Source organism: Mustela nigripes, chromosome 4, assembly GCF_022355385.1.
Source record: "Mustela nigripes isolate SB6536 chromosome 4, MUSNIG.SB6536, whole genome shotgun sequence".
NCBI lineage: Eukaryota > Metazoa > Chordata > Mammalia > Carnivora > Mustelidae > Mustela > Mustela nigripes.
The window spans coordinates 111,320,261-111,333,494 of NC_081560.1; the positions used below are offsets into that span (position 1 = coordinate 111,320,261).

Genomic DNA, 13,234 nt, shown 5'->3' on the forward strand with positions numbered 1-13,234 from the left:
TGGTCCTCGTTAAGTCTAAATATTTTATCTTTGTCTTTATGCTATTGGATCTCTTAGCTGTCAGTATCTGAAACATTCCGGGCAGAGTAACTCTGTGTATTTTGGGAAATACTCTTTATTATCAAGCAGTCCTCTGTGTCCTCTTGTAATCAAAGGGGAGCGGATAGATCCCACAGTTGGAGGAAGTGGGAAGGCAGGTGGCCCACTCCCAGCGGGGGTGTGAAGTGTGAACTTCTTCCCCATGGGAGCGTCGTGTGAGGCCATCTGAGGTCCCGTGGCCCCATGTCCCTGGCGTCCTTCAACTTGGGACCCTCATCCACACTTGCATACATCGGGGTGGGGCCTGGTCTTTCTGTGCCTGTCAATCAGATCTGGTTTGTTTTTTTTTTTTTAAATCTCTTTGTGAAGGTTACATTTCGAACACAGCTCATCAGATCTGGAGACAGTGTTGCCTCATAGATGGGCCCCTGCATGTCCTACACACACGCCAGGGTTGGAATCTTGACTCTTATATTGGGTGTATGTTCCTCTTGCCTCGGATCTGTAAAGACTAGGGAATAGCTTGTGACGCCCACTCTAGGTATCCCCATATGAGACCTTCTCTGATGTTCCTTCCTTTTTCCTTGCAAACTCCCTCGGTGTGGGCATGCCGCCCTTAGGGACAGCCGTCCCGAACACCACTGCTGGCATGGAGTCATTATTATGCCTGCCTGTCGTCTGTCTTCGGTGGGGTGGATTGAGGAAACGTAAGAACTTCCGATCTGTACGTTCCATAACACTGCAACACAGATAATATAAATACTGCCCTACGTGGCAGCATTGCCGTCAGCTTTGAATTTTTATGACCCAGGAGATACATGTCTCTGATCCATTACAAATGTCAAACTTAGCCCCTTCGCTCAAGGAAATGATAACCTGAGAACGAGATTTCGACACCTTGATTCTCATCATCAACAAATCTGAGTTATTTTTATGAGCAAGGCAAGGTGTTCTGCGAGATGTCTGAGACGTCGCTGTAGTAGATAGGAAGGTTCCGAGAATTCTGTTTCATGAAATGCTCAAATGAAATTATGTCTTTGCTAGAACACACACACACACAACCATCCCTCTTAAATTCAGGAGGGTGGTATGGTAGTCTTTACTCTGTCCTCCCACTGGACCTTGGTCGAATCTGAGCCCCAGGGAAAATGTACAGGGTTGTCCCTCTGGCTTGAAAATTGGTTCTTTCTGTTTTAAGTACAGAGTGAAATGAAGCCAGAACAGAGGGGACAGGAACCACTAAGATCACTGGATGGCTCACCAAAGAGGGCTTACAGACCCCAGGCCAAACACAGCCCCTCTTGGGTCTGCGTGCAGAGGTGACAACTGGGGACTTCCATTATGGCCTACGCCTCTTTGCCCATAGGGATATTTGCAGCAGACCCTTGAGCAAGTCTGTCAGTTCACCTTCTCCGTTACCATACTGACGTTTGAGATGAAAACTTTCAGAATATTTAATTTCAGAAACCCATCTTGTAGTACTGTTTGGGATAGACAAATTATGATCGTATTTTTTTAAGTGTTTTCTCCCTGCAGCAGCACCTGGGTGGCTCAGTCGGTTAAGTGTCTGCCTTCGGCTCCGGTCATGATTTCAGGGTCCTGGGATTGAGCCTTGCATCGAGCTCTGCTCAGCAGAGAGTCTGCTTCTCCCTCTCACTCTCCCTTTCTCTCTCTCTCTCAAATAAATGAATTTTTAGGAAAAAAAAGAAGTGTTTCTCCCCAAAATGCATCTTTGTTCTTTCACTGCAATTTCCCAAAGCTTAAACCTATTGACTACACTATTAGCTATCTATAAGGATTTCTCTCACTGAATTCTAACCAGCCAAATAGCAGGGTGTTGGGACGAGAACTATTGAATGTGCTGGGCCATTTCAGCCCCTGACCTTCATGTTGTTATTAACAACTCAGCTCTTTGTGAAAGAAGATGATCATTATTCCCTTCCAAAGCCACATTCTCTGTCTTCAACCAAGACACTTGAAATAGACCATTACTTTCCAAGAAGCCCTTCAAAAAAAATAAGAAATATGTACTTAATATATAGTTAACAGAGATAATTGCTTTGTTTGGGGACTGGTTAATAAACAGCTTATCGGATGAATATCCTCTCTTACCATCTACAGGTTGATTTGTTAATATCTGCATGTAAACATTTTAAGTGCTTCCCTTTTTTTATTAAATTGTATGCTCTGAATACCTTTTCAGAATCTGCAAAACTGGATGTTGTATTTTTTTTTTTTTTTTAGAAAATTTTCAGGACCATTACTGATTTAGAATGAATATTCAAAAGAAAAACTGTAGGATTCAGAAGGAAGATCATAAAGGCCCATGAAGGCTGAATGTTGTAATGTTTTTAAAGTAAAATTAAAATATTTAGATTTAAAAATGAGAGGCACGGGGGTGGCTCAGTCAGTGAAGCATCTAACTCTTGAGCTCAGCTCAGATCTTAATCTCAGGGTCGTGAGTTCAAGCCCCACATTGGGCTCCATGCTGGGCATAGAACTTACTTTAAAAAAAAAAAAAAAGTACTTAAAAAAAAAAAAGTAGGGCACCTGGGTGGCTCAGTGGATTAAGCCTGTGCCTTCAGCTCAGGTCATGATCTCAGGGTCTTGGGATCGAGCCCCACATCGGACTCTCTGCTCAGCAGGGAGCCTGCTTCCCCCCCTGCCTACCTCTCTACCTACTTGTGATCTCTCTCTATGTCAAATAGATAAAATCTTAAAAAAAGAAAAAAAAAAGTAAACCCAAGATGATTACTTAGAGTTTCCCCAATAAACACAATGGAATGAATTTGGTTTTAAATGACCTTGAATAACATTGTTTCTTGTTAAAAAGTAGACAAACTTCTATGTTGGTCAAAGCCGGAGAAAGGCGGTCCTGAATTCTGCTCACATCCTACTGTCTATGCATCTTTTTGTCTCTATTTATCCATATGCAAAGTGGTTCAAAATTCCACCCTAAGATTATCATGTAAGTGTTTTATAATCACCGTGTTGGTTCAGGTGCCTAAAACTCTCAGTCTCGGGTAATCTGTTGATAATACAGATGGATTTTGAATTTGCAAAGAATCATTCTGCTTTTCAGAAGGTGAATAGCTGTGTGATTGAGGGGGTTCAGATGTCATCGTTTTACACATGTGTCAGCACATAATGTACAGTAAGAGATCACCTTCATTCTTAATCATCTGACTGCATCATTGCATTGCCTGCTGCAAAGAGAAGAAAATTAATTACATCGTTCAGGGAAAGAAGTCTTGAACATTTTTGGTTCTCATTTCCATATTAAGTCAGTCCCGTTCCGTGTTTTTGAATTCTGGATGATCGGGTGCCCAAGAACCTCTTCGGAGTTAACTGTAAACACACACTCAAGGGCGAGGCAAGGAGAGCTGCTGGTTAGCTCGTGCCCTTCAAATAAGGGCACCCACACCCGCCTCCAGCTGTACCTCCGGCATCTGGCCTCCTCTGCTCACCCGTGCTCCGTCCCATCCATGGCAAGTCCTCGAAGTCAGTATGACAAAAGCGTCCCCCATGTTGAGGGATGGGCGTGGGAGGCACAGGGAGAGAGAGCAGGTGAGGAGACGCCTGAGCATTCAGGCCACGGATGTGGGTTGGAAAGTGGCTGGAAGGCTGCACTGCGAGAGAGCAGAGTAGCCAGCAAGACACACGGTGGCCGATAGTTGGGTGGTCTGTCGTTGGCTAACAAATTGCCTTCGGAAGGACAACCTTGCGAGTATCATGTTGCTAACTTTTGCAGTTGCCTGACGTGTGTTTGTCCTCCACCTCTGTTTCCAGCTGATTCTACAGGAACTCACTCCCTCTATACCACATACAAAGACTACGAAGTCATGTTCCACGTGTCCACCATGCTACCCTACATGCCCAACAACAGACAGCAGGTGAGTCCACCCCCTTGCCCTCCAGATCGGAGCTCAGCCCGCCGATGGGCTTCGTGCACTTAGAATTGGCAAAGCATCGTTGGAATTTTCTTTTTTTTCCTTCAGTGGCATGAATGATTTTGGTCGCTTTTTCATCATTTGGAAGTAGTTGGCCTTGGAAAGGGAATATTTCTGCATAGTTATATTGCAGTTTTTTCTTATAAAACTTGGAAACTCTTCCACACACCTTTATTGCTTGCTAGGCAAAATCTTAATGGAAACTGGTGTCCACTGTGTTCATTATAAATAAGCCAGCGAGGTAAGCTGAGCTCAGGTTTCTGAGTGCAGGTGGGTGACTTATTTATAGAAAATACTGTAAGAACGGATCTTATAACTTATTCGTGGCATGATTCAGTTTCGGTGGGTCGATTGTATTTGGGTTAAATCAGGAATTGAAACAAAGTTTGTTTTCATGTCTAGGAAGTTTAGCTCTGATGTCATTTAACTGCACTCTTTGGCTCTAAAATACATTAGCACACCAGGGACTGCCTAGAAGTTGCTTGGTAAGAATTTGTTGAATGAAGGGCATATGGGTGGCTCACTCAGTTGGGCACCTGCCTTCAGCTCAGGTCGTGATCTCAGGATCCTGGAATCGAGTCCTGTGTCAGGCTCCACGCTCAGCGAGGAGTCTGTTTCTCCCTCTGCCTACTTGTGTCCTCTCTCTCTCTGTCTCAAGTAGACAAATTCTTTTAAAAAAGAAGAACTTGTTGAACAAATGAAACTTAATCACAACGGAGTGTTTTCCTTCTCTCTTTTTTTGAATGCTCATGAAATTTATGAAGGTGGTCATAATACACCTCTGGCAAAGAAACCGCTTACCCTCTGCGGTCACAAATTACAAGAACCGCCTTTGACCCTCCAGCTGGGATGAGCCAGGCTCTTCACAGTAGTGACAACACCTCTTTCCTTTTCCCTTCTCCTTGCCATCTGGATTTTCTGACCATTTATCTGATGTTTAAACTCAGTCCCTTGTCCTGCCTGAATGGTCTGCAGTGTTTTCTAATAATCAGATTTCTTGCCCCAACTGTCAGCAGAGAGTCTGCTTCTCCCTCTCACTCTCCCTTTCTCTCTCTCTCTTTCTCAAATAAATGAATTTTGATCACATATCTCTTTGGGTTTCTTTTCTTTTCTTTTTTTTTTTTTAAGATTTTTATTTATTTATTTGAGAGAGAGAGAGAGAGAGTGTGTGTGTGTGTGTGTGTGTACATAAGCGGTGGGGGAGGGGCAGAGGGACGAGCAGGCTCCACAGAGCCCAATGCAGGACTATCCCTGGACACTGAGATCATGACTGAGCCGAAGGCAGACGGCTTATACGAACCAGCCAGGCACCCATACATCTGTATGCTTTTTAAGACTTAAGAGTTATAGTCACTAGATCCCATGCATGTATTTAAATGTTTTAACCTAAAGGATTTCTAGCTCTTAAAAACAAATTTACTTCGAAGAATGTCAAACAGATTCACTCGCTTTTAAGAAGCTTAATTTAGACCAGTGCCATTGTCTCGCAGATACTCGAGAATCATTCTGTAGTTAAACTCTGTGTGAGTCGTTGCTCAGAAAACTGATAGGGCTTACTCCGGCCAAGAAATCTGTCTGTACTTTAGCAGAAGTAAGAGCCAGTGCCTTTTGACCCCAGTCATTGAGTGTTCAAACCACAAAGCCCTTTCAACTCCCTAATTACTTGAGCCATTGGACTCCACGCTGGATGGACCCCCATCACTTCCTGTATGGCAGCCTCTGGGATTCTGACGTCTGTTCGGCTTTCCCTGCCTCCTTTGGGTTGCATGGTAATTAAAAACTGTGGGCTTATGAGTTCTCTGTACCTGACTTCCCCCCCCTCCCCACTGAAACTCTCAAAGTCCTACACACAAAAAAGTAGATGAACAGATGGTGGTTGGGGAGTAGGGTATGGATGGGTGTTTTAAGCTTCCCAAATTGGAAATATATACCTTGTAAATTGATTCTACACATTACAGACTCTGTAGCTTAAAGATTTACTTTGCTACCTCTCGGTTGTTGTTTTTGAAAACTTGAGTGAGAATCCATGACATTGAGTAAGTTTTGCTGATGGATTAGAGGTAGAAAACTATAAAATCGTTTGTTTTGCTTTTCTAATGAGTACTCTTATTGTGCCTGGAATATATATGATCCTGCATATGGTCCATTGGGAAACCTGCATGCAAAACACTGTGTGGGCAAGTATTCATGATATAAAGGGGGGGAGGGGTAAGGAGTGGAAATAGGAGTCAGTGGACATATTCTGAACTTGCCACAGCCAGTCACTTGCCTTGTACCTTTGGGTAAGATCTTAGCCTCTCAAGAAACTGGATTAATTATATAATGCAGACCTGGTTCAGACGGCCAGCAGTGGCTACTTGGAAAACTGTGTTAAGGATTCTGGAGCTGCACCTGGGGTCAGAGTAAAAAAAATGCTGGATTATAGAGAACTTTCTACAGGTTTGGCAGTGGGCAGACTTGATACTTGAACTAGGCAATTCATAGCATGTCCCTCTTTGTGTCTGATTTCTGTAATTCTAGGGTACTTCCTGCTTCTAGGTGGAAAATTGGCTTCCATAGAAAAATGTAGTTGTTAACAGAGCAAGAATTCTGGAGCCACACGATCTGGATTTGAATCCCAACTACCAGTTTTGTGACCTTGGGCACAATTTTCTGTGCCTTAGTTTATTCCTGAATGCAGGGACTTTGATCTCGTTTCTTCATCAAGGTGTCCCTGTGCACCCTGAATGCTACCCTGAGCACGGTAGGCAGGCGATAAACATTTGTCCAAGGAATAAATGAACCTTTCATAGATGGTGGCTAGAATTAGATGAGCTAATACGTATAAGGCATTTAATGGTGCCTGACACAGAGCATGCTCAGTAAGTTTCAGCCACGGTTACTATTTCATCATTTATTAGATATAAAGTGCAAGCTTTTTAAATGACTTAATTTGCATTTCATTTTCCTGTTCCCAATCCTAGAGCTCTGGTATGAGAAACTAAGGCCTAGATAGGTAAGAAATTAAGGGGCTAATTTATCAATAAATTCACAAAATTATCTTTACTTTGGCATTTAATATTTTGCTACTCCTGGGTTGTTACCAGAATATTCTGTTTGTAGATAAATGTTGCTACTGTGCAGTCTTCAAACGTGTACTCCAAATTTGTTACAGGTTGTACTGGCCCTTTCAACCTCTCCCACCCGCCCCACCATGCCCACAGATTATCTCAGTACCAGGGGTAGAAATGTCTGAAATGACCAGCTGGGCTCCTGAGTGCAGTTTGAGGCCAGTGAACTTAGCAAAGTTCTCTGGCCTGTACATGAGCGGTGCCTGTTACTTTGGCCTCATTAGCACCATGGTATCTGTGACTATTTAACTGGTCCAGACTCGTCAACATCAGATATTATTTCTTGTGTTTGTTCTTGTAATAAATCAAGCTGAAAGCCGATTCCAAGATGTATTAAAAGTCTTGAGAGAGTTTACCACTGTTGCAAAAGAGTTCAGTTTTTGGAATGTATGACTCCTGCAAAGAAAACCTAGCCAGCCCCAGGGAGTGATAAGAGAGCCCACTCTTGGAGCGGTTTTCCCTCTTCCTTGAAGACCCATCAGTCTCTCTGGGCCAGTCTGGTGGTCGGATTCTGTCTCCCAGGGCTGTCTCCACCATGTGCTTCCCCTCTGCTAGTCCCGTAGACAGATCATAGAGCAGCCATCATGGGGCGTTATCGGTGGAGAGAATGCCACAAATTGGCTTCAGACTTCGCTGGGACAGAGACCTTTTCTTCAGTCTCGGTATATAAAATGAATACAGGTAGCATGGAGCCTGGCACACAGTAAATTATGATTTTTTTTTTAAATGCATGCATACAGTTAGAGCTGCTCTCCTTGAAAGGGATGTCCAAGCCCCCAAGAGGTCCCTAAGGAAGAAGGCCAAGCTCCGAGGTCTCTGAGCTTCCATTTGAAGAATACTGGTGTTAGCCTAGGGACAGCCTTGACCTCTGCAGAGGTAACAGAGACATAGCTTGTTAGGTCTGAGCCAGGCTGGAACCCTTTCTCTATCTAATTTGGATAGATGGCTGGCTTGTCTTAGGGGGTTTGTGCACTTCTGTGGGTCCCTAATTGGGACTGCTAAGAAACCATTCATATACAGGAGGAGTCTGCCTCGTTAAATTACAGTACGAACAGTCCTGACTGTACTTGTGTTCACCTATAAATAATCATTTGGAATATTTTGGAAGAATAAAATGATTATTCAGCTTTCCATGATTTGATTTATCCCCAGGCCCTAAATAGGAATGTGTACTTGTGCAGGACCATAAGCATGATTGTTTCAATAGGGTTGGGCTGCCGGCTGTCAGAAATACTCGTATCTCCAAATTCCTCTTATCTTCACTTTATTATTAAATCATTAAAAACCTACTTTCTTGGTTTATTTCTGTTTATTTATGAAATACTCAGCCTGGCTCACTTAACTGGTTTGTACATATATGCTTCCAATTGGTAAAATATATGTTTTATATTAAATATTTTATACAATATTTTATATTGGTTATATATAGTACTCCACGATGAATCCTTGAAATGGCAATTAAATTTAATATGATCTTGATGATCTGAGATAAGAGTGGTCAACCTAGCTTTCACCTTTTTTGTGGTGAGGAGGTAGGGAAGGCTTGCCCTGAGTATAGATTTTGTGAATTTATGTGGTCACGTATGTTGGTTTCCCTCTCTTTCTTATTAGAATCTACGTTCATGTTTCTACTTTCCACAGGAAACTCTAGATATCTCTTAAAAATCAAAACTCTTAACGACTGGTGTTGAGTCTTGAGTAATGAGTACGTGAGGGTGTGTGTGTGTGTGTGTTGTGTGTGTTGTGTGTACATGTGCAGAATTAGGAAGGTCTCTGAAGGGGGAGAAGCTCGCCCTCTGTGTTTGGGGGAGAAACTTCCAAGCAGAGGGTTAGCAAGTGCAAAGTGCCTGTGACAGGAAAAACTAGCCTGTCAGAGGGACAAGGTGGTTGTCTGGGAGAGGTAGGGTGGGTGACAAGGTCAGAGGGGTGGGAAGGCACGGGTCAAAGGAGGCTTGCTCAGCCCGGCTCCTACCCACAGGACTTCAGATTCCAACCCAAGGGCTGAGATCTAGGACTTGTGATCGGTTTTCATGGGGATACATTTAATTTTTTGCTCAGTTCGGGGCTCATCTCTTTGAATTTCAGAACATATAAGATTATTAAATGATACATTTTTCCCTTTGAAATCACGCAAATTTTTACCTATTTGCTTCTTAAGACAGGAGACTCTCTCCGGAGATCGCAGCCATTTCTAGTTTCAAATTACACTTTCTCTTCACTAATTCTGATTCCTAGAAACTTGTGAACCACATCCAACTGCATTTCTTCCATAGTGTGCAGACTGCTTCCCCCACCCCTCCAGAATGAGGTGCAAAATGCTTTTTCTACCTTTACTAAGCCAAGAAAAAAGTAACAAACAAGCTTGTCTGCACAGAGGCTGATAGGTCTGACCTAGCTCGACTTGATGCCTCCTCTGATCCAAGCGGGGCTACCGGACAGCTTTCACTCAGTTTGGATGGGTGCATCGAGTTAAAACTGGTCCTGGGGAGCCCTGGAGTTTGGTTAGGGAGTGGAGAATAAACCTGAAGCTTGCATTTTCTGTCGCATCTGGATGCTTTTTGCTGTAGAATTGGGTGAGGAATCACATTTCACTTCTCTTGTCATAACAAGAGCTTATGCCCATTTCGCTGCTGGACTCAAGCACTGGAAATTTTGCAGGACGGACTATGTAAATCTGTCTCACGCAGTATTTATTTGTAACTCATTCTTACAGTCAGAGATGAGAAAGTGGTTCTTTTGGCGCTGAAACGTGTTGGGACCTTCATGTCTGGAAAGGAGGAGTTAGCCCTACAAGTCACCGTTCCTTCATCCCCCAAATAGTGCAGAGGGGGCTCCGGGACCCAGGGGCTCCCCTTCACCACCTGCTGGGCTGCCGTTCCCCTTTCCCCTTCTAGTCCTGAACTCCGGACACAGAACCTCACTGGCTAGTTGGAAAAAACACATCACTAACAACGAAAAAAAATATTTACCTTTAGATAAGAAGCTTGCGAAGTTACTTAGGTTATTTGATGTTTGGCAAAATCCTGGAAAGCACTTGAAAGTGTTTCGGTGAACTTTCCAGATGTTCTTTTTCTTCAGCCTCTCAACAAAGCCAAGCATCTCGTTAATGGGCAAGGTGTTAAGTTTTCTTATTGTATTCTCCTACAAAGAGTTTCAGATTTTGCCCTTCTTAATGAATCACCTTACTCCCCGCCCCTCCCGCCCCACGCACTTTACTGTTTTGCCAACTACATTTTGTGACCCTGGTTCCATTAACCAGACCATTAAACACCCGTTTTACAAAGCCCGTTTTACAAAGCCAAAGAATATGCTTAGAAAGGGACACGTTGTTGAGGGAACCAGCCTTTTAAGTGGTGCTTTCAGTAATCCTGTGCTGGGAAATAGAGACCCGGACCCGGTGTCTTCCTTCCAGACGAAGAGCCAATGGATGGGAACGGTTGTCCTGTTCGCTGTGGTTCCTTCAAGAGTGAGGACACGCAGACTCACGCGTTCACGCCTGCCCCACGCACGTAACTGAGAGGGCCGGCCAAGGGTGGGGGGTTACACCGCACCCACGTAGGAGGAAGGGCTGCAGAATTCACAGCGTGGCTTTGGCCGTGGTGCGCACTGTCTTCTGCCCTTTGATCTGAGAACTCTTGTGTTTCAAGGACGGTAAGTCTACCACAGAGTCAGCTTTTGTGTGCCGTGTTCAACAGATACATTGAACCGTGGTGTTAGGTATTTAAAAGACATTTATTTTTTAACTTTTCATTCGTTCCTGATTTTCCCTTGTCCTATTTTAATACCTGGGAACCCTGTACTTCAGTTATTGTGGCAACGAGGGAAGAACATCATCATATAGTACGATTTCCAGCGTGTCCGTTGATGTTTGTTTTAGATATATACGTACCCTTGCTTCCGTTCTCTTTACATGACACTTTTATCGTGATTATCATCTGTGTCCGCTGTAGTAAGGGGAAATAATCACACCGTGTAGAGGACCTCGTTGGCTACTGATTTTTTTTTTTTTAACATGCGTCCAAAATGGCACATTTTGACTTATTTAGCAAACATTCTTAAATTTAGAGATGGCTCATTGAGTCTGTGTTAACGTAGGTTTCAAATCTTCACCCAGACAGGAAAGCGACTTGTGTGTGTGTGTGTGTGTGTGAACTTGAACCCTGATGATTTAAATGGGAGTTTCTCGGCATATGAATCAGTGATTTAACTGGCATATCAGAGAACCCTGGAAGAAGGAACATTTCATCCCCAAGTTCCCAGACCTTTTATCATGTGAAATCAAAAGTCTGGGGCCCGACAATGAAATCTTCTTTGTATCTGGGTTGAAAAGGCTTTAAGAGTTGAACTTAATGCTCTTTAGGGTGAGGCTGAGTTGTATAGGTGCCAAATAAATTTAAGAGCAAGCTCGTTGTCTTTGTTACTGCTAGTCAAGAGAGATTTACTACCTGAGATTATCACATTCCTGCCGTTACATCACCAGCTCCTATAAAGATTATTGTATCTATTAAAACTGAAGATCACAAACTTGGTGAGCACGGACACTGTGGTTTTGCTTGCGTCAACTTAGAGAGTGCCCAGTATACGGGTTTATCGACCTGCGTTCATGGTTTTATTGCACAGCGTGGTGTGGCTGGGATCCCGTGTCTGCACCAGTCAGGTATGCCTTCGGCAACTGCGCTGGGTGCCAGCTGTGTCCCAGACAGACCATCAGAAACCAGGAACTCACAGTCCGTTAAGCATCTGCCTTTGGCTCAGGTCATGATTGCAGGGTCCTGGGATCTAGCAGTCACCAAGACATGTCTCCTGCCCTCCCGATGGTGATGACCTGATGCGGGAGAAGTAAATCAACTATCAGCCTGGTTCTGTTACAACTAATGCCCTCAAAGTAGACCGGGTGTGTGGCTGGAGTTGCCTATGCAGGCTTCCCAGGGAAGTTCCTTTCAGGGGACGAGATACCTGACTTAGAGCCCTGAGTTGTCCAGGATCACCTTGCGGCGAAGGGAACATTCTGGGCGAAAGGAGAATGAAAAACGGAGTGTTACACGGAAGTGTCATTACTCAAAAATAAAAATAAAAAATAAAAATAATCACCATAATAATAAAGTGTTGCTGCTCTGGGGTTCCTTGTCTCCTGCCACATTTGGAATGTGTAAGATTATACACCATGGAGTTTTCCAGCCATTAACCTGGTAGAATTCTGTGTTTCCGAATCCCATTTGAAAGGCCGGATTTCAGTAAAGTAGTTTGAATTGTCAATTCGCCTGTGCAGTAGCAGTCTCTCTGTGTTGTCGTAGACAGGGCTGCGGGGGAGCACAAGACACCAGGGAAGGCCCTCACAGGCTGGTGTAGGACTTTCAGCAAATCTGTACCCTCTCTTTCACTCTGTCTCCTTGCTTTAAGCTGAAGAGAGCTTAAACCATAAAATTCTTGAAAGCGGGTGTGCCTGGCTGGCTCAGTCATTGAAGCCTCTGCTTTTGGCTCAGGTCATGATCTCAGTTCCCAGGGAATCAGGGATCTAGCCCCCTGCCCCTCCAGTCCTACTCCCTGTTGAGCAGGGAGCCTGCTTCTCCCTCTTCCTCTGCCCCTCCCCCCTGCTTGTGCTCTCCTTCAAAAATAAATAAATAAAACCTTTAAAACAAATTCCTGAAAGCCTTTTTAGTGCTAAGGACTTAGTAGATCAGTGGGAAAGCTCAAGGCGAGAAGGAGTTGAATTTTAAAGCTCCAAGAGATGAACTGCGTTCAGCTTGTCTTTCCATAGATGTTTCGGATGCAGCCCATTTTGCTATTCTGGTGTCCCCTTGAGGAGCGCTGACTTTCAGAGAGAGGCTTTTGCTTTCCGAATCAGTCCTTTAACATGGACAGAGGAGCGAGTTAAATATCTGGCCGTGTTTTGTCTTTATGGAAAACTGTGTCTGGAACTGTATATATTCTCTTTCCTGACTGCAGCTTCTGAGGAAAAGGCATATCGGAAATGACATTGTGACCATTGTCTTCCAAGAGCCCGGAGCACTTCCTTTTACTCCGAGAAGCATCCGATCCCATTTCCAGCACGTCTTTGTCATCGTCAAAGTGCACAACCCGTGCACCGAGAACGTGTGTTACAGGTGAGCAAGCAGACCCCGGTCTTCCATTCCG

At 44.0% G+C, this 13,234-nt stretch overlaps 1 protein-coding gene across 5 annotated transcripts in view; it reads left to right on the forward strand.

The window, feature by feature from the left end:
• SIPA1L2 (signal induced proliferation associated 1 like 2) overlaps window positions 1–13,234 on the forward strand; it is a 214,622-nt gene that overhangs the window by 136,052 nt on the left and 65,336 nt on the right. For all 5 annotated transcript variants that reach the window (XM_059397313.1, XM_059397314.1, XM_059397310.1 and 2 more), the window contains 2 exons: window positions 3,829–3,932; window positions 13,046–13,203. In XM_059397313.1, coding sequence (XP_059253296.1) covers window positions 3,829–3,932; window positions 13,046–13,203 — 262 coding nt within the window. The remainder of the gene's footprint in view (window positions 1–3,828; window positions 3,933–13,045; window positions 13,204–13,234) is intronic.